Here is a 24,317-nt window from a genome sequence, read left to right as displayed (position 1 = left end):
GTTTGTTAAGAAAGGTGAAAATCATTAAGGCGAGGGTTCTTTTTATGGTGTTTTTTTCCCGGTATTACAGTGTCTCAGGGTCAGAGGTCATCGGGCCTCTGTGACTACAAGGCCCAACACACACACACACACACACACACACATACACACCTTGTGATGTACAGACTTAGACAAACCTTGTATAGTTTACAAAGGACAAAGGGAAGATATGCTGTTATAAACTGGGCTAAAGGAGTAACAGACGTAAGATGGATGGTTGATTTGAAGAATGGCTCTACTGATGGAGAGCGAGAGAAAGCGATGATTAATTTAAGGGCTGGATCCAGGTCAGCTCCCCAGTCACCCATCAGAAGCCTGTCCCTCATTACTAGACAGTTATAGGGCCCTTAGTCTGCAGGCTTCCACTTCTAAAAGAGCCACCTCTCTGGCTACCTGGGGAGATGTTAAACACACACACAAACATACACACATATACCCCTGAGTGTGTCAGTCGAGGCTGACCTAAGTTGTAGTGGCTAACAAGCTCAGTTTACACCCCTGCTGGCCTCCCTTGGAGTTTTACTGCTGCCTGCCCGACTGCCACTTACATTCCTCAATTTATGGTGGCAAGCTTGGCTTCTACAGTCATGTCTAGTTGCTTTCATGAAAGCTGTAGTCATGAATGATTAGTCCGGTGACTGACTGGGAGCTACCACAGCCATGGCCTCTTATCACCCAATATAATGAGTTTTGTTTAACGACCCAGAACACACTGTGGATATAACATTTGAGCTATGGGAGTTCATTGGCAATGTTAAGTTGCTAGATAGACAAACAATGCTTTTGTAAACAGAGAGACCAATTGTGTAGTGTGTGTGTGTCTTTCTGTGGCGCCAGCTCAGGCTGAGCACCTCATAAACCCCTGCTGTCCAAAGGCTGCCACCTTTGACAGAATGAAAAATCCCCCCACCCCAAGGGGGGAATTACTCTGCTGGCTCTCCATACGCACACTCAACTTTGCCATAAACAGCTTCCCCATTACTCATTCATACACTTATACTCACTAGATATGGTCATACCTGCATGTCTGGCCCAACTTTACATTAATGCACATGGTTCACAAAATACTGGAAACTCCTTTAGGATAAAACAGTGATCGGGCTATCCCAGAGGAAAGATATGATCCTTTGTTGATTACAGGGGATAAAGTCCTAGCCTAGACCATGATTGGTAACCTGTACATTTTCCACCTGCAATCATGTCATGGTAGAGTGCATATGGTTTGCATTCCAGTTGTGGCCCGCAGAATACATTCAAATTCAGCCCATGTGGACTCTGACAGTCGGCTGGTGAGAGCACTGAACTTGAGGTGTAAATGAGGAATCACTTTCCTGATTCAAATGTTCAAATTTGCTTCAATACATACAACTGTAAGTGAACAGTCTTTTTTGTGATTATACAGCAGGTCTAGACACTATATAAATACTGTCAAGTATCAAAACCCTCAATTTTCTGAAGCTACGCCTTTTAAACAAGCCGTCAGAAAGTTAGGTTAAGGGTTTTTATGTCTCAGTTAGGTAGGGAGTGCCATTACAGTTGCAGTGACATTACAGACACTCTGAGAACTCAGATGCAGAAGACCTGCAAGCATTGACCAATCAGGGCAGACTGGGCTTTTTCAGGTGTAGGGCTTAAAGAGACAGGCAGTAAAACGGATAGTAACGAGAGGGTAGATACAGGTATATTCAGACATACAGTATGTAACATTAAAGCATGTAAACATGTTTAAGTAGCAACCCAGACTAAGTATGGAACTTGAAAATAAGTATAATATGTCTTGTTTAATCTCAGTGACTAATAAACTCTGGTTAGCATGAGATGGAGCTGTCCAGTCCAATGTGGTACTGATTACTATTATGTCCATGTCCATGTCCATGACTACTAGTTGTCCAAAAATGTGAGAATCAGATTTCCATCCATATTTGTCCATGAATGTGCCTTTTGTACTATTAATCAGTTACTGTCTAAAGTATTTTTTTTGTATTGCATCAGCCATAGCGGGGACTTCACCCCGATAGATATAATGCATGAGAGAAAGATATAATTGGTTCACTTTTAACTTTTATGAACTAATGTTGACTTTTGAAACTGGCATTTGAAACTGTTCAAATGGTTTCAGGAAAATTATAGAATCTAATGAGAGGGATCACAGAAGAATAAAAAAAAAAAAAATTCCCACTATAGTGCTTCACACACACGCGCGCACGTTTGAACCGTGCTTGGCTTTTAATGTTAATGGATCAGATATAGCAGTTCTATATAGGATCATCCTATTACTGTCTTGTCTTAATTAATAAAATAATACATAAAAAAAAAATCTCTCAGGCGGTAGCTGGCTCCCACCGTTCACTGAAAGGACCCAACTTTTTATTTTAGAAAGGTTAAAAATATGTTCATAATTACAGGAAAATATTTAAATGGGATGACAGTGAGAGAGAGATGGGTAAACTACTTGTAAATACGGTAAATAGGAAAATTGGGGAGGGTTGACGAGTGTGACATGTAAAAATACCCTATAAAATATTTGGACAAATTCCAGGACTAAATCAAGTTAAAGAAATATTTACCTCTGGGTCTGCACAGATTTACTTGTCTCCAGTTGTGACATGTTTTTCTAATATTAATAAATAATAATAAAACATTTATTTTTATAGCACTTTTAAAGGTATTCAAAGCCACTTTACATGGTAATAAATACAGTAAAGGAAACAGTAAAAAAGCAATAATGGTATAAAAACAACTACAACAGTGAAAGGACAAAGGGGGGCACTAATGGATCACAGATTTGAAAGAAGGGAGTGAGGGAGAATGTCTGAGAGAGTGCTAGTATAATGGGCAGCAGTGGAGAAGGCCCTGGACTGGCTGAGAGGCTGAGGAGGCTCGCGATCTGAGGCTGCAGTGCAGGAGGGCAATGGAGGTCTTCGTAGATGACATTCACATTTACATTTACATTTAGTCATTTAGCAGATGCTTTTATCCAAAGCGACTTACAGGAAGAATAAAAGCAAACAATCAAGGTATACTGCAATAAGAGCTATTAGTGCATCAATAAGTGCTAGTGACAATTCTTTGAGGAGTAGAACTATCGTGTGGTCTAGGAGAGAAGATGCTCTCTGAAGAGCTGGGTCTTCAGGAGTTTTTTAAAGGTAGAGAGGGACGCCCCTGCTCTAGTAGGAACTGGTAGTGTGTTCCACCAGCGGGGAACAAGAAGTGCAAAGAGTCTGGATTGTCTTGGACCAACGGGGGGTAGAGCCAGGCGCCGTTCATTGGAAGAGCGCAGCGGTCGTGAGGTAGCATATGTCACGACTGTTGCGCTCGATGATGAACTGGGTTTCTACAATTTTTCTACTTTCTGCAAAACTAAGTCTGATTTTCTCATGTGTTACTCAACAGCTGCTGATGGACAAGCGTGTGGGTCTGAAGAGATATGAGCTAAATGGGAGAAAAGTGTTATTCTACTTTGATGAGGTGAGTTTAATCCAAATTCTACGTGGTGTCCATCAGGGCTCATGTCAAAGACCTCAGTATTTGTGCAGATGGTGGATGGGGAGAGAGCTACTCATCAGAAGAACTGTTTGTATTTGTGTGCAAAAGTGTATTTGCCCGCATATTTGCATTACTCTACATTTCTATGTGTTTTTGGATGTTTTGTAAGTATTTTTTCCGTGTTTGTCACTCCTTCTCAGATCCCTAGCCAGTGTATGACGTGTGTCGCCTTTCAAGCTGTCAGGGAATACATTGTGGGCAAGACAGCGCCTGTTCCGGTCAAGATCTATGACTACTACGAACCAGGTGTGCCTCTGATGAATATTTTAAGTACTGCTCTTTAAAGAGTTATAGAGCAGGAAAACTGTCTAACCTGCCCTGATTTATGAAGTGGCTTCTTTTTTGTGGAAATTGGATTTTCTTTTTTGAAGTTTATGACCTAGTTATGGTGAGCGTCATCATTGTTTTGTGTGTGTGGATGTGTGAACGTGCTGGTGTGGGTCTGTGCTTGTCATGCAGCCTTTGAGGCCACCCGGTTCTACAACGTTAGCGAGAGCAGTCCACTAGCGCGAGAGCTGTGTGATGGGCCCACTTGCAATGAGGTGGAAAGTTCAACCAATCAGTGGATAGGTGAGACTTATGCTACGCCCCTGATGATTCACAGATGCCAAATCTCCATCAGTCTCTTAAAAACAATGTTTTTCTTGCAGGTTTTGTGCAGGCAAACCAGTGCAACAATGTGTTTGGCTGTCTGGAGGAGGAGCAGTTTGAACGTTGCACTTGCTACAGGGACTGCGGGTACGACGGGGAACCAGTTTGTGGGTCGGACGGCCAGCTCTACCAGAACCAGTGTCAGATGGAGGTGTTCGCCTGTCGAAATGGGACACGCATCAAGCAGGTCCCAATGTCCCAATGTCCTCACAGTAAGACCTCTCTCATCACACATCACCTAGACTTTAGCCTTTCAACTAGTCAGGCTGAAAAATTCCCTCATGCTGCTGCTTGAACAACTACAATCTGCCTATAATCTCCAGCCACATCTCAGAGTTGTAAAACTATTCAAATAGGTCTTTCGCTTGGGGAAACATATGACATATGAAGTTAACCGCAAAATATTTAATATCCTGCCACTAGGGGTCTCTCAATCAAAACAATAACAAAAGACATAGTTTTGTGATGAAGCAGCAATAAATCAGTTTTGTGTTGAAATTTGTGTTTCTCTAATGCTGTTTGGCGGACACAGGAAATCCTGCCGGAGCTGTTAGCCAAGCTGTGCTAACTATCCAGATGTCCGATGACTAAAATCCTTCATTTGATTAACATATATATAGAGAAATACGACCAAGACCTTATGAATCATAAATGTGGCCTTAAATTTCTGTCAATTTATGACATTCTCAATGCAGATATAGTACAAATGGGATATGACACCATTTCCTTGATTTAAAGTACAGATTCCTCTAAGTTTGAAACATTTGGGATGATGTTTCTAATGAGTAAAACTTACATATTATAGCTTTAAGTTGACAGGATTGAAGTGTGTGTGTCGTCCTCTAACATAGTGAACTAACTACGGAGCTACGTTAATGTGAAGTAGTGTAATGTGCAGAAACAACTCAAATCGACTGCTAGAGCAAAACAAAATAAAAAATTGGCTCCTACTGCTTATCATACTGTGCTGTGTGCATCCTAGAGCAGCTAGGATCGACTGTATACTGGGAATTTACACAATAGGCGGGCTGTAACTCACAGACACTGACAGAATATGCCAAAACTTTTCCTCTCTTAAGAGGAAACAAGTATGTGTCTGTTTTCAGTAGCTCTTGTGAGCTTTTGTATGTTATCAGATACAGTCAGTTGGCTTCTCTGTAGCTTAAAGTGTGTGTGTAATCGTCCCCAGGTCCATTGAGCATGTATCTGTGTGTGTGTGTGTGTGTGTGTGTGTGTGTGTGTGTGTGTGTGTGTGTGTGTGTGTGTGTGTGTGTGTGTGTGTGTGTGTGTGTGTGTGTGTGCGCACGCGCGCACGCCTGTTCACACGCACGTGCGAGTGCCTCTACACTCATGTGTGTGTGTGTGCCGTGATCTGAGCTGTAGAAACAGCTGTTCAGGTGTTGAGCTGATTACTGGATGAGTTTTCTGAAGAGAGCTCCCCACCGAACCCCCCCCCGCCCCCCCTCCATCCTCTTTCGCTCTCTGCTGTATTACAGGGCTCTCTCCAAATGACAGAGTGCTTTTGTCCAGCCCTTTGAAATCCTTGTCACATTCCTTTCCGACGCACAGCCCAACAACAAAGGAGCCTTCATGTTGTGGAGCAGATTGGGAAAAGGCATAGACAAAACTTTGGTGGGAAAAGACCTCGGTTTGTGCCAAGTGGTTCATGCTGTAGATTATCAAAAGAAGCGTATTTTTGTTTAGCGCTCCCTGACCTTGTTTGTTTGTGTATGGTTGCGTGGGGGAGATTCATGCCACCATTTCCCTGTTTTGAAAAGGAAAAAGATACAATTTGTTTCCACACACGGTCCCTGTGGCCATGGTTTGGCTCCTGCTATTTTTGGAAAGATTTTAATGCAGGCCTGTGTTGAGACTGAGTGTACATCATTGTTTTGCCAAAAAGTGTTGCTCAGTGGGGTGGATAATGCTTCTGGGCAGTATTTAGATTATGCAACACTGAAACTCTGTTGAATTCATTACTCTTTTTTTAAGTGCTGTGGCAGCCACATAAATGTGAATAATCTAACGTGTGTATGATTGTATTTGTTTGTATTTCCAGTGGAGACCACAGTGGAGGACAGGCAACCAATAGCAAACCAGGAAACTGAGCAGCCCTCAGTGCCTGTACACACAGGTAACTTCATCTACCACACCTTTCTTTACTCATACACCTTCCATCTCACCTCTCTCTCACTCTCCAACCTTCCCTGCAGTCCAGCTGTACACAGCAGCAGAGGCAGTGCTACTCTCGCTATATTTCTGCCTACAGTAGCTTGTATTTCTTCCCTTAACCATTGATTATGCACATGCTTTAAGAGTCAGCAGGATGTGACATTTGCTGCCAGAATGCTCCAGCTTTTATTTTTATAGCAATGTAATCTGATTCTGCATCCAGGAATACTTCACCCTTAAAACTACCATTTGTATATCTTACCACATTTTACTTTGAATCCTTGAAGAAAACCACTTGCATGGTGAAGGAAAAATCAAAAAACATCTGAAAACGTAGTAAATCTTTAATGAATTTAAGTAACTATCTGCCACAAACGGATATCAAAATCTCTGTTTACAAACTCTCACATAACTTGTGCAGTACAATCAAAGTCTCATTTATCCAGTTGTATGTTCATTTCTTCCCAAACATGCATTTCCCTCCGCTAAAACCTTACTATTTAAAGCACTTCTGCCACTTCTACGCTACTCGTCCGGCTTCAAAAGCGTGAGATGGTGTGATATAGTTGTATGGCCTCCATTTACTTCAATTGATTAAGGATTTACAAGCTTTTTGCCTTTTTCAGATTCTCCATTAATCATAGAGACATGCAAGAAAAATAAAGTTGTCTTTAAAAATAAGAGTGTAATTGATACACAAATGATCATTTTAAGAGTCGATCTGGGCTTATTTGTCTGCTAAATGTGAATATATATTTGAGAATTTTAGTAAGTTCTGTGTGTATTATTTGTAGGGGAATGGGAGTTCAGAAGGGCAGAAAGAAGAAAAAGAGAAACAAAGAGATGAAAGGGTGTGTGTGTGTGTGTGTGTGTGTGTGTGTGGTGGTGGGGGTAAAACTGAAAAAAGAATAGGGGGGAACGACAGCCAAAGAAGGGTGAGTGAGGGATAAGATGAAGGAAAAAAAAAGAGCAGGGTAGAAAGGGAGAAAGGATAAGAAGAAAGTAGATATGAAGGTGCGGTGTGTGTGTGGCAGCGCATTCCCCTGCCACCACATCATGTCTACAATCGGTGTGATAAATAGGTGGATAGGTTTCACACTGCAGCCTTGATTGTTGCACTGCCATGAGCTTAGATCAGCTGCCACTTCCAGAGAGGCGGCCAGAGAATTCCGGATAGGATGTTTGGCTGCGTGCGGAGGGAGGATGTAGCTGTGTTACATTTGGCAACAAAAACAGAAAAAAAGGCACTGCAGTCATTCACAAGTTGCAGAAGTGTGTGCATACTGTACATGCACGCTGTGTGTGCGGGGACTGCATGAGGTAATATGTGAGCTGTTGCTGATATATAACATTAAAGTCTGCTGGTGTGTGTGTGTGTGTGTGTGTGTGTGTGTGTATATGATGTGGCACAGCCTGCACTGACTTGTTTCCCAGCCTGCAGCTCCCGGTAGCTGCAGCTCACAAAGCTGCTCTCAGTCAAAGGTCTCTGTAGTACAAAAGCTAACGCTTCACACTCACCACAGGAATGCTGTTATGCACTCACACACACACACACACACACATATACATATATATATCTATATATGCACACACACACACACACACACACACACATTGCATGCTCAGGAAAATACGCCCACACAGACACGCACACACTCACCTAGAATATGATAACCCAGGGGTGATTAGATTGAATAAGTACTGTAAAAACACTGTCATTGTAAACCATTAGAATGTTGACGACATGCCCGCTAAGTGCACTGAGAGTGTAATAGGTGAAGGCGGGCTGTGCCAAGGAACTGACAGTTTCCACTGGAACAGCGGAGGAAGCTGAAGCTCTGGAATTAGCTTCCTTGTGCAGACTTGTCTTATTAGTGAACTTGTACCAGAGGACAACATATAGTATGATGGATACACACACTTGCAGGCTTCATTTGAGATGAAATGTTCCTTGATGCGCATGCACTATAGTCTTATAATTTCACTCTTTAGGAATCAGATGTTTACATATTCTTTGTGTGTGTTAAGACCTCTCTATAAACCCCAATGTGTACCACACACTTTAAAGAAGCTGATTGTAGTGGACTCACAGTAGGTACTTATAGTACATGGTTCATAAAGCTACAGTATGCTCTGATCCAACAAGAGTGAGTTTAAAGGAACATGCTATGTGAGAATACAGCATTTTAAGCAGGGCAGGGACCCCTACTGTCTGTGATGGGGTATTGCTGCAGGAGCTTCAGATGTACAGGGTATTAAAGGTGTCCTGTGGAGTTTTCTTGTAAACAGACTGAAGTTGTGTTTACATTCAGTATTAATCAGAAACAGAGAGCACTGTGTATCCTTGAGGCCTAACAAACATGTTGAATGTATTTTCTTCCTCGTAAAACATTCGCAAAGTCGATTGTCTTTCAAGACGTAAAAGCATCTGTAGCTTCTGTACAGCAAAGTTCAGTGCAGAATTTTCAGTACAGCAGTACATTCTGCTCTGTTAGCTACCACTACCCATACGCGCTGAAGTGTGGTTTTATATGACCAGTGTGGCTCGTCTCATTTGATTTGATTCATGCAGAATGATTCATTAAACATTTGAAAATGTTGGATACTGATGTTTTTGTTTTATTTTATTTTGTTTTGTTTTGTTTTGTTTTGTTTTGTTTTGTTTTGTTTTGTTTTGTTTTGTTTTGTTTTGTTTTGTTTTGTTTTGGGGTTTTTTAACAAATATTTGGTATATATCAAGAGATAAATGAACGGTTAATATGTGGACATTGGATTAAAACTGGGAAAAAACATTTTTCAGTTCACTAGGACTTTAAAAGTTTGAAAGCTTTCTAGTTAGCATCCATGTTTACTGTTAACTGCCTACTTCTTCTTCTTCTTCTTCTTCTTCTTCTTCTTCTTCTTCTTCTTCTTCTTCTTCTTCTTCTTCTTCTTCTTCTTCTTCTTCTTCTTCCTCTTCGTCTTCCCTACAACATTGCTCTGTTTCTTTGTGCGTAACTGCCATCTGCAGATCTGCAGAATAGTATAAATCCTTTGGCAGGAATGTGTATCAGATCACCTGCATGCCTGTTAGTTCTTGCAAAAGAACAGACAAAACAGAGAGCCATATGTCACAACATTGCTCCATAAGCTTCTAGAGGACACAAACTCCACAGGGCACCTTTAAGTTATTAACTCTTCAGTAACTAAATCAAGTACTCCTTCATTGTAAATACGATCTTGTGATCAACCATTCAGCCGTTACCTTATCCAGAACTGATCTCCACCAACTCTCATTTCTCCCCCCCAACCCTGACCTCTCCAGGTGAAGAGGAGCAGGGATCCATGGCGGAGGTGTCCTACTACTCCTATGAATACGACCCAGATTCTGAACCTTTCCTTGCTGACGCAGAGGCTGGGGACCATTTTGAACTTCCTGACGGTGGGGAGGATGTAGAGCAGAAGGTGCTCCTGCCAGCAGATACCCAGCTACCCACACTGGACACAAAAAACACCCCTGAGCGATGGTAGGAGCTGCTGCAGCCCAGACATGTTGCCACTAGTTTGCCCTGACCAATAAGGATACTGCTGGTGTAATTCTCCAACATTTTTGTATTTTGTATGTTTTGTAAATTATTTACTAAAAAGCTGGGCACTAGTTTTTAACCAACATCACTCAAACACAAAAAAATTTGCTTTTGTTGGGGACTATTCTCAGACACAGATGTGTTAAACAAGATTTAGACTTTATATATCTATATCTGCGAGTATCTGTTTGTGATGTAAATGTCTTCATCGCAGCAGACCCCCATGCAGACATATACAGCCATGGAAAAATGATTAGACCACACTTTTTCTTCAATATCTTTTGTCATTTTAATGCCTGGTACAACTAAAGGTACATTTGTTTGGACAAATATAATGATAACAACAAAAATAGCTCATAAGAGTTTAATTTAAGAGCTGATATCTAGACATCTAACATAGTTTTCTTGATAATAACCAAAATCATTATCAAGAAATCCATGGAAAATGGCACAGTTATTTAATTTGGTCAGGAGTCATTTAATAGCATTTATGAGTAATTATTGGCAGATATGAAAAGTGCGCTACAGTACATACAAAGTTTTTAACAAAGCATATTTTATTAACTCTTCATCAATGGTGGAATGTAACTAAGTACATTTAATTATGTGCTGTATTTAAGTTCAATTTTGAGGTTCCATTTTATGTAACTTTATACTTCTACTCATTTTTTTTCCTTTATACTTTTACTCTTTTTTTTTTTTTTGAGGCAAATATTGGACTTTTTTAGTCCATTACATTTAGTTGCAAGTTACTTTTTCAGGCCAAGATTGAATGTTGAATGATAACAACAAAAATAGCTCATAAGAGTTTAATTTAAGAGCTGATATCTAGACATCTAACATGGTTTTCTTGATAATAACCAAAATCATTATCAAGAAATCCATGGAAAATGGCACAGTTATTTAATTTGGTCAGGAGTCATTTAATAGAATTTATGAGTAATTATTGGCAGATATGAAAAGTGCCTTGTGATAATGTTAAAGAAAGAACTATTTGCTCTCTAAAGGTTCTGACTTAAATCGTTCAGTAAAAAAATGTCAACAGTGTCTGAAAATTATAACGTTATAATGAAAATTGTCTTGTTTTCTTGTTGTCCACAGAAACGCTCTCAGAGTGAAGCCATACCCACCTCCAAATTGTACATTATTTGTGAATATGCTAGTGAATGGAAAGAGAAGAGAGACTTGGGACTTGTTCGGCCTGAAAGGAAGAGATGATGGAGTCTGGAGAATGAGAGTGTGACGCTGAGTGTGTGTGTTTTTAGGTGTTAGATTTTGAATGTGATCTGTGTGGATGCATTTATACAATTGTATGTGTGTGGTTGGATGTAACTGTATGACTGCTATTAAGGTAATGTCCTCCAGTCTTTCATTTTCTTCCTCCAGACTCCTGGTCACCAATAGGCACCATAGCATCCTTGTTATTCACTGTACTGCCTTTATAATCACTAGAAGAAATAATCAAGTATTTATGTTTGTAATTACACCTGACTTTAAGCAAAATATTTTGTTATATTTTCTATCTGTGGTATTTATTTGTAGCTAGAGGTCATATCATTTTTTTTTTTTTTTTTGTCATTGCCCGCCCAAACAGTCTACTTTGTGCCCTTGTGGTTCTTTGAGTTCAAACACAAGATACGTGCTGTCAAAGGCTTTTTTTCTTTCATAGCAAGCTTTAACCCAATTATTGATATGTTTGATGACATTCCTGTGCTGATATCCTGCTGGAAAAAGACATATGCTAACCATATGCTTTACAGAAACATAAGCTCAAATGTTTTTCATTTTAAAGATTTTTGGGGGGGCGTTCTGCCTTTATCAGACAGCATAGTAGAGATTGAAAGGGAACATAAAGACAGAAGGGGACTGACATGTAACAAAGGTCTCTGACCGACTCAAAGTGGTTCACCAGCACACACCAGCTCAAACATTTCTGAAACTGTCGTGCCAAGACAGCAACGTCATCTACTCTCAAGTCACCTTTTACCTTACCTACCTTGAGATTTGATTGTACAGTTCATAAGCTATTGTGTTTTTGTTAAATTTTGATTCGTGAAGCAATCAACTTAAAAATCAAGAATGAAGTTTTGAATTTCTGTAAATTTACCAAATTTGATTAAATGTAGCCCCTATTCATATCAAAAATTGTGCTTTTTAAAACAAACAAGAATAAAATTTGTATACAATCCAAGGTTTTTTTTTCTTTTTACCATTACATTTTGATGCTGTGGTATTAGCAGACAAGACTACAGTGTCCAGTTAGTAATATGGGTTACCAGACTTTAAAGGGACAGTTCATCCCAAAATCAAAAAACATTCTTTTTCTCTTGAATGTAGTGCTGTGTATCAACATAGATCTTTTTTGTGAGTTGCACTATATGACACTCAGCTTGTAGTGCTCAAAGCACTAAAAAACACATTTGGAAAACTCAAATATAGACTAAAAACAAAAAAGTTCCTACATGACATTGCTCATTACAATTAACAAGACTAAACTAGGGGAAAAAAGTGTATTTGGTAACACTTTACATTAGCCATCATTTATAAATGGTAAAGAGATAGTTTATTAATGTTTAATCATCATTTATAAACTGTATATAGGCCATTTAGAATGGTAAATACATAATTTATTAATGTTTAACTAACTTAATCATTTATAAATGGCAAATAGATGCTATATTAATATATAAACATGTATATTAACGTAACTTTATTACGTAACTTTACCATTAACAAACAATTCAATTAAAATTATTTGTTTTCATATTGTTTTAGTTGCACTCATTATAACATTTTTAACAACATATTAAGTATGTTAATGATTTGGAAATGATTCATATACCTTTAAGAAATAGTTTGAAAACATTAAAGATTAAATATGTATAGCACTTTGTAAATGGTTAATAATTGGTCTATAAACAATCTATAAACATCACTTAGATGGTTATTGTAAAGTGTTACCGTGTATTTTGGGGTGAACTGTCCCTTTAAAACAATAGCATCTGCACTTTGCTGCCACACTTATTCCTTCTGCTTTAGTTGTGTAATTAGTGTAAGAAATAATTACCTTTTATAACAATACGATCTGTGCAGATGCAGCACAGTGCATGTATCTGCTCCACTAGCAGAGGAGCTGCACGTTATGAACGCTATGTTGCTCCATTTCCTTTGAAGGGCTAGTTAAGTCTGGAGATGATTTCCTGTCAGCAGTGAGCTGTATTACAACCCTGCTGCTTCACAGGGCCCTCTGCTTTGATAACAGACTCTGTGACCCCTCGCATGCTTCTGTGTTCGAGACAGAAAGCACGTACGTGTGTGTCACTTTGCGCACACTCAATGAATACATCTCTAGGTTTGTATGTACACAGTACTATATGTGTACGGAACAACAGATTCAGGTTACCAAAGCAGCAGCCAGGAGAGAGTTGGAGCCTGTTAAAGTTTAATGTTTGTTTTCTGCACAACTCAGTTGTCGACCCTCTCAGTTACTGTGGCCTCTGGCAGCTCTGGCGTTTAAACGAGTCCGGCAGATCCAAACTACAAATCATCACAGGGATTAGAGGAGATCAAAGAGGGCTAAACTGTAACTGCATCTGGTAATCGCTTTGACCTTAAGTTAAAGAAGACAAATCAGAGGGTTGTACTAAATGTTGGCAATTCAGTGGGGCCGGACAAATGAAGGTACTCTAGCTGCTCCAGGTGTGCAGCATTTGCATCTGAGCCAGCTGTGTTGAGGCTTTATGTATGTGTGCACTCCCACTTTCATAAATGTAAACAGGTGTGTATGGAGAAAAAAGTTCATAGTTTAAGATAACAAGGTAAGTTATGGAACTTCACAAACACTTCACCGTCTCTCTGAACTCTAAGCTGATGCTGTAGGATTTACCTGTGGTGAAGGAAGTACTTTAGTAAATGTCAAAAAATATAGTATGAAGTACTTAGTTTTTAACCGACAGCGCTACAGTACATACAAAGTTTTTAACAAAGCATATTTTATTAACTCTCCATCAATGGTGGAATGTAACTAAGTACATTTACTTAAGTGCTGTATTTAAGTTACATTTTGAGGTTCCATTTTATGTAACTTTATACTTCTACTCCACTAAATTTTGAGGCAAATATTGTACTTTTTTACTCCATTACATTTAGCTGCCAGCTTTAGTTACTTTTTCAGCTCAAGATTTAACATAAAAAAACATGATCAAGTTAAAGGAATTAGACTTTATTTAAATGAAACCACATAACAGTATATTCAGTAGTTAAAATTAGCCCTACCAAACTAAATGCTGCTTACATAAATGCAGCAATACAAAAAAATCTAATAACATATTTAGAATATATATAACAATCTGAGTGGGTCCATTCTGCATCACAAATGCTTTTTCTTTTGATAATTTAAGTACATTTTGAATGCAGGACATGTACTCTCACAGAGTAATCTCACAGTGTGGTATTGGTACTTTTACTAAATAAGGGATCTGAATACTTTTTCCACCATTGCTCTTTATATATTCTGTATATTTTGTGTGCAAAAATCTAATCTTAATTTGTAAAGTAACTAAAGCTGCCAGAGTAAGAAGTACAATGTTTCCCTTTTACTTTATGCTGTGGAGTAAACGTGGCATGAAAAGAAAAGAAAAAAGGGAAAGTTCAAATACCTCAAATTGGTGCTCAAGTATAGTATTTGAGTAAATATACCTGCAGGAAAAACGTTCCTGCAGTGACAATGAGCCAGCAGTGCAGGGGACCTAACTGTAGCAAACCATCCACAGCAGTCTCCGTGGCAACTGCATGCATGGCTGAAGAGTGATATTGCGTCTCCACACTGCGATGAGCAGAAAGAGTGAAAAGAGAAAGGAGGGAGAGGGGGATCTTGGTTTCATGGTTTGCAGGGGGAGCTAGCATTACATGAGAGTGAATCGGAGTGATGACATTGTTCCTAAGTACCAGCTGAGTGCACCTATACATCCACCTCTGTGGAGGACAGGCTATTCACCTGTCTGAGCCACCACAGGTGGACAAAGGGACAAACAGGCCGATAGATAAAACCCTATCCAGTGAGGAGTCGGCTCTGCTGTTGACACTTTGATAGGTTTTATACGTGTCAGGTTTCCTGATTGTTTCAGAGGAAATTAGGGATTGATTCTGGATCATCCAGGGTTCTGGGTTTCACTGTCAGCCGGGGCAGGGGTGACGCTGGATCCTGCAGAAAAAATACAGTGATATCTGAAGAAAGACCACCAAGATGGACATGGATTGAGGGGCTCTTCTAACTGAATTTCCAAGTATGCAGTCTGGCTCGGTTCTGTCTGAAAGGGGGAATTATCTGCGGCAAGGTGCAGAAACATTGCCTTTACGCTTTTGTTCTATTCCTTTCTTTAGCCAGTTTCTTGTTGTTATGAGTGGTTTTCTGTATGAATGTTTCAGTAGGACTGCTATCACTAAGGGATTCCTGAAGTATCCGTCATTTCTACAAAGACTCAAATGGAGAAAAAATACCCAGTAATTGCTGGAAAAGAAAAGGGTAAGTTCATCAGTATAAGCTATTTTACTGATTATGAAAATCCATGTTTATAAAACTGTACATCCTGTGTAGGAATACCATCAGCCATTTTCCAGTCGGTCATTTCATAATTTGAAGGGGGCAACACTGACTAAAGCAGAGTAGAGTATTTCTGAGTGTGTTGACCTGCCAGGACTCGCTCTTTTCTGTAAAAATGCTCCCACGTGCTCTGCTTGTGCACATGCCACTGAAAAGTTGTGTGCTGATGTAACACTTTGCTCTGGGTTGTGTCTTGATGTGTGTCGGGTGCATGACAAATGATAGACAACAATCAGATGCAGGTAAAAGGCTAATAGAACGTTTCACAGCAGACTTTTTAACGTGTCATGTAGGAAAAGCACAGGAGAAATTGATTACATTAATAATGGCTCAGTTCCATTATTGTTATTGAATACACCTGCATATTTTCTACAGTCACATGTCAAAATGCTGTGAAAAAGGTATGCTTGCTACCAGTTATAAGGTGTGATGATGCAGATAATTGTTACCTCTGATAATGGAGTTCATCAGCTGGTTTAATAAAAGGTCACAGTTATACTGAGGAATTAATTACAAATATTAAATGACTGGTTCTGAAATATATAGAAAGCGCAGAAGAAGCCTAGCTGCTTACATAATTTACAGAAGCCATGATTTACACAAAAGCTATTGCCACTTTTAATCTCCCTTACTGTGCAGCTCTGTTATTTGTGCACTGTAAATGTGATTTATATAATGTGTGTGTGTGTGTGTAGGCCGTCCATCATTGTGATATTTCCCCATGTCTCTAGGGCCAGGGCCTGGGCGCTACGGGCTTCCTCCCACCATTGGATTTATGGGCCATGACTTCACCAAGCCAACTAGCCCTGCCTATTCTTTTCATGGCAGGATGAGCGACACCAGTGAGTGTCATCTCTTCCTTCAACTTTGACATTATCAAAAAGTTAATATTGCCAACAATATTGTTTTTGCCTGCAGTGCCTCAGTCAGAACTTTGATGATCAAAACAATTGTGCATAATTTCAGAAAAATTAATTTCAAATGCATCATGAGCTCAGCCTAGAGTATAATGTCCTAAGTGGTGTAATGTCAAACTACAGCCAGTAGAGGGAGACAACGCCTCATAATTCTGTTATTTCTCACTTCAGCTTCATGGAGTCAGTGTATTTTAGGACCATTGCATGATTAACTCAAACTGACAGGAGCATATTTCCTCTCCATTTTTTTTTTATATTTAATTTATTCATTAATATGATTTAATTTGATTTATTTATTACTATTATTTATTAATTAATACATTTATTTTGTTTTTTATTAACTCAAGCATTTGTTTTCCACCGAGATTACTGTTGGTTATGAGAGGGAGGGATGGGGTTTTATGACTGTATGTTCGTTGTTGTGTTCATCGTGTATTACTATTTGTGAAAAAACTCAATAAATAAAGTTTTGAAAAAAATAAACTGACAGGTGCAATTACTGCATTCATCATACATGTTTACTTTCTCTGCAGTGTATTGTGTAGACTCAAGTCCAGGGCCGCAGTATCGTATTGATGCAAAAATCACTCGTTTTGGAAGGGATGGTACACCTGCATACTCAATGCTGGGCCGAGAGAAAGCACAGAGTAAGTTCCTATTTATAATAATAGTAATAGACTATTTATTTTGAGTGAACATTTGTTTTCAGATTTAAGTTTTAACTGTCTATTTCAATCCAAAACCAAACTAATCGCTCCATTATTGTGAAAGGGATTACACCTTGTATAAAACCATTTGTTTTTGACACTTTTAGAAATTGAGTGTCAGCTGGCACAACTGAAAATCTGAACTCCACTACATAAACACACTGCCATATGTTCTTGAGTTGATGGTTAATGTTATTCAACTGTTTTCTGTCCACTAGAGGAGCTTTTCCAAACACCTGGACCAGGCGCATACAGCCCTGAGAAAACCCCACCATGCAACCTCCAGCGCAGACCCCCGTCCTTCACTATGGGTTCTCGTACACGCTACCGGAGCACCGACTCAATACCTGCTCCAAACAAGTACTGTCTTCCACCTCTAATGGGCCCTCAAGTACCAAACAAGCAAGCCAGTGCAAGCTACACAATGTCAGGTAGTTACAGCACAGGGGGGCCATCTGTGGATTTAGCCAAGACGCCAGGGCCTTGCAGGTACAACAGTACGGACCCAAGTGTTTATCTATCCAGACAGCCGGCGTTTTCCATGCTGGGACGCCACTGCTTACCCAGAGATGCCACCAAGAAACCTGGCCCTGGAACTTATAATCCAGAGAAAGTGACAGTTCACAAAGCTCGGGCACCAGCCTATTCCCTGGGCATCCGACACTCTGAATTTGTTACTCCATTAGTTGTCAATGTTTCTGACTGAACACAATCACAGAAACAGAATTCTGTAATCTGGGAGAAAAATACTCATGAGCAAACATATGTGAATAAGAACATTTAATTTTCTCCTTTCAGCAACAAAGAACGTGTTGATTCAACCATGACTTACTGTCAACATTTATAATATCTAGAAATAATATTATGTACAAAACAAACATACGTTTAAAAAGACAGGAAAGACAAAGAAGGCTGTTTTGTGAAAAATGGGCTTGGGAGAAATAAAACACTATGCCTGTACTCAGCAAATAAATCACAACAAAATGGCATCAAAAGACTTTTAAAAAATGAATTAAAATGTATAAATTACAGGCAAACATTACCTTCCTGTTGTTTATAATGATATCATCCACAGTGGAATCAAGCTGTTTGCCTCCCATTACCTCTTAAAATTGAGGGAGGTGGATAGGAAAAAAAACGCTGCAACTAAGGGTTTTCTACACATTACATTAGAACATATGTAGAGATGTATATAGAGAGAGATGTAGGACTCAAAGACAATACAAATCAGCAAAGATGATAGCAGGAATAGTACAGATGGTTCCCATTTATTCCTTTGGGAGGGGTCTTCTGAAAAGCAGTATGTGTGGCTCTGGAGAGTAAAGCAAAGAAAAAACATCCATCAGCATCATCTTCTGTACAGTACAGTGTTTACACCATACAGTGGACTGTCATGCACACAGCTCCATGTGCATAAAACTGTGATCACAGTCTAATGGCACATAAGAGCTATTATTATAAGTTAAGTTCACATATTTTTCACGAGTATCTTTAGATAATACTCACATGATGCTGATCTACATTTGTTGTAAAACAAGAGTTATCAGTCATTGTAATAATTATGCTTCTCCATACTGGTTATAAAAACATCCCTTTGTGGCAGACTACAAAGAAAGAATGGCAGACAAAACACAGTACAACTGAGCTAAAGCTAAAATAAGGCTTCAGACATTTTCCTACAGCAGGGCTCAAGACCAGCTTTTGAAAAGTTGTTACCAGTATGACATTGACAGTTTTGGTTGCTTAAACTGAAAATATGGTTGCCATTTTTAGTCATCTTATAGCTTAAGTAAACAAGATACTATGCAGTTATACACAAGCAAAAAGAATAAAAGCTTAATTACACTAAGTATAACAGTGTGCTTCCTTGAACTAGTGAGCTTGATGTGTCACTTATTAAGGTGTATGTTGAACATACTTGGTGGTATTCATTTTTTTTTACCCAGCTCAAAGATCATGTATCATTTATTCAATTTGGTGTGCACCTTTTGCTGTTACTACTTTTTAGCTGTTAAAAATGGTTGCCACCGTTAGACAGGCCAGGAAATGTTTGCAAAATTTCTGCCAATGACAATCTTGCAACTATTAAAGGAAGCCGTTTCATTGCTGAGCTTCAGTAAAATTACAAGACAAAGGGGACTTTTGTTTAAAAAATGCTGTTACATTGGAAATATCCATTTGATTAGACTAATTCAAAATGCTGAAACTATACACGTGGGCATTACAATGCACTTCAGCTCTTGCAGAAAGGATGTTTTCACAACCAACATGGACAGAAAGGATGAGTACAATAAGCAATGAGCACCGTTTTAAGACAAGGCTTGAAAAATGTAAACCCAAGTCCACAGTCACTCACCTGGTTTGTGGATCATGTAGTGAATCCAGCCCTGGCTCTGCTGCACCCCGAGTCCCCTCCACTCGTCTTCTGTCATCAGGTGGGAGGTGGGCACCAGTTTGGACAGCTGCTTTGGAAGCACCACATGCCTATGGAAAGATAAATACAACAGCCAAAAATGACCCACTGAGATTCGGAAAGCTGCAAGTCATCACACTGTTAAAATAATAGCCCAAGTCATTTTTTGTCAAAATTGTTTTTTTTTTTGCCTAAATCATCTCCTCATGACGCCAGCCACCTATGGTAAAATCACCTACATCCTCACTTGATCAGATCATGTGATTTTACCCCTTTAAGATAATGGCCTATGTCAAGTGTGTGACTTAAGCAGATTTATTATGCCTAAGTCAAAATAAAATGTGACTTAGGCAATTTTTGAACATGCCTTTGTGACTTAAGCAAGATATGGTAACCCTTTATTTTAAAGGTGTCTACATAAGAGTGACATGAGGGTGTCATAAACATGACATGGGATGTGTCATTATTAGCATTAATGACACTTTTAAGTAACATTAATGCTCATGATACTTGTCATGTTTCTGACAGGCTTGTGTGACTCTTATGTAGACACCTTCAAAATAAAGTGTTACCATATCTAAGTCACAAAGGCATGTTCAAAAAATTAATTTATTTCTCTTAAGTTACATAATTTACACACAGTGTTATTACTATGCCAATAGCCATCCTTTGTTAAATCCCTTTTGAGTGAAATTATCAATAAATGTCATATGTTACACTTTACACTTAGTTTTTTGTGTGTCATGCAAAACTTGAAAAAATGAGTTAGGCGATTATTTTAACAGCGTGATGATGTTATTGTTGAGGAAAACTGTTGTAGGTTACTTTAACGTTAGCACTGACACTCAAGGCCTCAAGTTACGATACAAGTTACGTAAGATTCTTTCTAAGTCTGTTGTTGGTTTTACATTGCTGACAGCAGGTTACACCATCACGTATAATCCAAACTAATCTTAACCCTATAAAGCCTGAACCATGAAATAATTGCCAGAAAATTATATTTTTTAAAAACTTGAGTATTTATTGAACCTGCTGACAAAAAAAATAAATCAATTTGCATATATGAATTCTAATTTGTATCATATTTGATACATCAGGTCTTTTTGTACAATTTGTTGCTCACAGTTTGTTTTTCTTGAACTAACAAAAACATAAAACCGGACATTTTTATCCTATTAAGACTTTCCTTTTAACATTTAATTCAAATATGCAAGAAAAAAATTATTTATCTGCTGATATGAAGTTTTCACCCAGCAATGAACCTGTATCATTTTTGCTACATCTGGTATTTTTGTGCAATTTGTTGCTCAGTTTGTTTGTTTTTAATCTCCAACACATGTATACATCAGGTTTTTCAGGAAAAAAATATATCACTCTAATGATGTAGAGGTATCAACTACATGTGTATCAAATATGATCAGTGGTGGAAAGTAACTAAGTACTTTTACTCAAGTACTGTACTTAAGTACAATTTTGAGGTACTTGTACTTTACTTGAGTATTTCCATTGTATGTAACTTTATACTTCTACTCCACTACATTTTGAGGCAAATATTGTACTTTTTACTCAACTACATTTGGCTGACAGCTTTAGTTACTTTTCACTCGAGGTTTAACATAAAAAACACAATAAATTTAGGTGATTAGACACTTTTTTAAATAAACCTGATAACAGAATATTAAATAGTCTATATGAGCCCTACCTTGAGAAAATTAAAACGCTGTATACATAAATGCATCAATAATAATAATATAATATGATATTTGGAATATATAAAACAATCTAAGTGGCTCCATTCTGCATAACAAGTACTTTTACTTTTGATACTTTAAGTACATTTTGATACTGATACTTTTGTACTTTTACTTAAGTAAGAGATCTGAATACTTTTTCCACCTCTGAATATGATACACTTGGCTTTATAGGGTTAACATTAACGTATGGTGACAATAACCATAGCTAGTGTTGCTGTTTAGTGGATCAGCGGCTGTTTTGTTTTGATAGCCGTTAAGAAACTGAACGTTAAGCTAAGCTAAATTAAATGATCCGTACTGTATTTTACTTGCGCTAACTCACTCAAAATGAAGTTGTCAGCATTAGTTGAGTCGTGTAAACTTAATTAATCAAAACAGTCCTGCCGTTATTTAACGTTAAGCTAACTAACGTTTACGCTACCCAACACAAAATAACGGACTTTTGAAAGCGTTAGCTAATGTAGCTAAAATACCTGTACTCGAAGTCCTCGTCGTTGTACTTGTCAGAATAGTAAATCTGTTTTTTCGACATTTTCAGTCGATGGTAGCAGTCGAAGCTCAAGTTAAGAAAGCTGTTTTGATGTGATGTGAAGTAGCTAGCTTACTGACTATCACACTAAAGTAGCAAGCTCAGTGACTACCACACTAGCAACGTCTGTGAGCGCAACAAGCTGCTGTCATCTGCCGCTGTTTTCACAGCACTTTTCAAACCCCAACGGCTCGCCGCTCTCCCCTGATTGGTCTAAACTGCAGCACGTGGACTTCCTGCCTCGTCAGATCGTCTATGTTTGGGAAGATGGCCCACTCCGGCTGCCAGAGCACAGCCATTCAACGACGAAGCACGAAGCACGTTTATTTTCTTAAACTTACATAAAAAACATAATATTCAGCTATTATTCTCAGTTATGTCATATAGTTGTGTTATTTTTAGGCGCTTGAGCGAAATAAATTTGATGTATTTAAAAATGTTTCCGGTATTTTCCCATGACTTTCCCGAGAGAGAAAATGTGTTCTGAGAGAGCTCTTCTTCTCTCCACTCTCTGCGCTACGTTGCGTCTCTTCCTGCCACTTTCCCCGCGGTGTATAAACTGTATAAAATGTGGAGCTGGAATGCTTTTGCAAAACAAAAACAATGAACTATGTTGCAACGGTATCCTTTGTTTAGCATTTTTTTCATCCACAAGAATAGAGTTATGAAATCACCCCCCAAATTTATTGTCTTCATAAATTAATTCAAATTGTATTTAAAATCTCTAAAAATTCTAACAATAACAAAGCACAAACATTAGGCCTATATGATATCTTGAAAAAAATTCCCACTGAAATGAACAATTAAAACCAATTCGAATCCCCCTTTATTGAAAACAACATTTAGACTGTTTTATATGTATTTTATTTTTGTCTATTTATTTTTGTATTTATTTTTATTTACTTCAACTGCTCTGAATTTACAGTATTGATGTTATTATTATTAAAAGTTTTACTGTTGATTGATCTTCACCTAGCATTCTTTCTACACTTATGCATGGTATGTACTGTGAAAAATGTGCCAGAAATGTTTATTTTTGTAACTTTCAATAAAGCATTGAAAAAGAAAAAAAATGTAAAGCTGGATCTATTATAGCCATGAGCTCAACTTAGTAGGAGGCGTGTGAGCAAAATATTACCGTGTGAAGTGCAAAAGACGTATGTATGTTATAATCAACAAACATTTAATTTAATTAAATATGCAGAGGCAGAATGTTGTTTTTTTGGTACAACTTCACCTACTTCCAATGTGCATGGAAAAGGTAAAGAAGGTCAAAACTTCAGCATCACTTGTAGTGTATATGACGACTTCAAACGAGATGCAAAAACCTTCATACCCACCCTATATTTGTGATGTGTTTCATGATGCCCCTGATGAAGGCCACAAGCCATAAAATGTTGGTCCTACAATAAAGTGGTTATATACACATATTGCTGGAGTTTTCACCTATTTGGGGTCAAATATGAACCCTAAACAGGAACAAAGTAGGCACACAAAGCTAAACCATCATTACCCATACGTAGCCTACACAATCTACAGTGTGTTGCAAAAAGCAAGTAATGCCCCTTTATCATGGAACAATCTGCAAAATTAATTGAAAATGTCTGAGTTGATCACAATCTGTGAATTTGAATCGATTCTAAAGGATAAAGAAATAATTTCTCTTGGTCAGTGTGAATTCTCCATATAAGTCTCCACTGAGGCTCCTTCAGTGTTGTTGTGATGGCTGTATTTGTATTTAATTGTATTTAATTGTTTATGTTAACTGTGTTTACATGTTGTAACTTGTCACTTTTTATGCTGCTTTCTTGGCCAGGTCTCTCTTGGAAAATATTACTATTAGTACTACTACTTCTACTAGAATTATTTATTTATTTATTTAATACTTATTTATGTAACACCTTTCATAACACTGGTATTAAAAGCTAAAATGCTTGCATTAAAAATAGGAGGCTCAAGGAACAACAACATAAAATAAAAAAAAAATAAAAAAAGCATAAAGTATGTGAAATCAAAAATAGATATTTTGAAATGACAATGATGTTAGAAAAATATGGAATTACTTAAAAGCAAAATGATAAAAAAAATATATATGTTTGTTGAGCTGCTTCCTAAAACTCCCAAATCTCAACTTAGATACCTCATTTCCCTCAATTGAAAAAAAAAAAAAAAAAGACTATTCGACCACAGCCCAAGTGAGCAGCCATGTCATTTTTCCAGCTGTTTCATCTCACTTCTCTCCATATCACCTGCCAAACTTTTAATTTTAATTTTAAATTGATTGTGCAGCAGTGTTTATCGGCCTAATAATGTGTATGCATTAAATCAGTGTTTCAATGCTGCTTTATTATTGACTCTTAGACTAAAGGATTGAGACAGCAAAAATGCAATATGTATTTGATATCATAATTTATTTATGGA

At 38.1% G+C, this 24,317-nt stretch overlaps 3 protein-coding genes across 3 annotated transcripts in view; 2 read left to right on the top strand and 1 right to left on the bottom strand.

Annotated features, from left to right (window-relative positions):
- cpamd8 (C3 and PZP like alpha-2-macroglobulin domain containing 8) overlaps positions 1-11,499 on the top strand; it is a 57,160-nt gene extending 45,661 nt beyond the window's left edge. The window contains exons 38-44 of the mRNA XM_059341975.1: positions 3,433-3,507; positions 3,726-3,831; positions 4,045-4,155; positions 4,236-4,448; positions 6,296-6,370; positions 9,713-9,914; positions 11,076-11,499. Coding sequence (XP_059197958.1) covers positions 3,433-3,507; positions 3,726-3,831; positions 4,045-4,155; positions 4,236-4,448; positions 6,296-6,370; positions 9,713-9,914; position 11,076 — 783 coding nt within the window. The 3' untranslated portion in view covers positions 11,077-11,499. The remainder of the gene's footprint in view (positions 1-3,432; positions 3,508-3,725; positions 3,832-4,044; positions 4,156-4,235; positions 4,449-6,295; positions 6,371-9,712; positions 9,915-11,075) is intronic.
- A 3,959-nt stretch (positions 11,500-15,458) lies between these two features.
- On the top strand, positions 15,459-18,277 carry cimap1d (CIMAP1 family member D). Its single transcript, XM_059341304.1, has 4 exons — positions 15,459-15,498; positions 16,308-16,418; positions 17,027-17,140; positions 17,419-18,277. Exons 1-4 carry the CDS (start codon positions 15,459-15,461, stop codon positions 17,904-17,906), a joined length of 753 nt encoding a protein of 250 aa, XP_059197287.1. The 3' UTR covers positions 17,907-18,277.
- On the bottom strand, positions 17,966-22,061 carry cks2 (CDC28 protein kinase regulatory subunit 2). The gene is made up of 3 exons (XM_059341306.1): positions 21,841-22,061; positions 19,557-19,684; positions 17,966-18,512 (listed from the first exon to the last, which is right to left on the bottom strand). The coding sequence occupies exons 1-3, from the start codon at positions 21,897-21,899 to the stop codon at positions 18,469-18,471; spliced, it is 231 nt and encodes a 76-aa protein (XP_059197289.1). The 5' UTR covers positions 21,900-22,061; the 3' UTR covers positions 17,966-18,468.
- Positions 22,062-24,317: the final 2,256 nt, after the last annotated feature.

This window comes from Centropristis striata, chromosome 9 (genome assembly GCF_030273125.1).
Source record: "Centropristis striata isolate RG_2023a ecotype Rhode Island chromosome 9, C.striata_1.0, whole genome shotgun sequence".
In the NCBI taxonomy this organism is placed as follows: Eukaryota; Metazoa; Chordata; class Actinopteri; order Perciformes; family Serranidae; genus Centropristis; species Centropristis striata.
The sequence above is the reverse complement of the archived record's forward strand: the minus strand, read 5'-3'. Positions and strand labels throughout refer to the sequence as shown.

Excerpts from the sequence above, each read along its gene's own strand:
- cimap1d (XM_059341304.1), top strand. The coding sequence starts at position 15,459 with ATGGAGAAAAAATACCCAGTAATTGCTGGAAAAGAAAAGG. Across the intron at positions 15,499-16,307 it reads AATTGCTGGAAAAGAAAAGG|GGCCAGGGCCTGGGCGCTAC; the intron begins GTAAGTTCATCA and ends CCATGTCTCTAG. Across the intron at positions 17,141-17,418 it reads GGGCCGAGAGAAAGCACAGA|AGGAGCTTTTCCAAACACCT; the intron begins GTAAGTTCCTAT and ends TCTGTCCACTAG.
- cks2 (XM_059341306.1), bottom strand. The coding sequence starts at position 21,899 with ATGTCGAAAAAACAGATTTACTATTCTGACAAGTACAACGACGAGGAC. Across the intron at positions 19,685-21,840 it reads GACGAGGACTTCGAGTACAG|GCATGTGGTGCTTCCAAAGC; the intron begins GTATTTTAGCTA and ends ATCTTTCCATAG. Across the intron at positions 18,513-19,556 it reads CTACATGATCCACAAACCAG|AGCCACACATACTGCTTTTC; the intron begins GTGAGTGACTGT and ends TTTACTCTCCAG.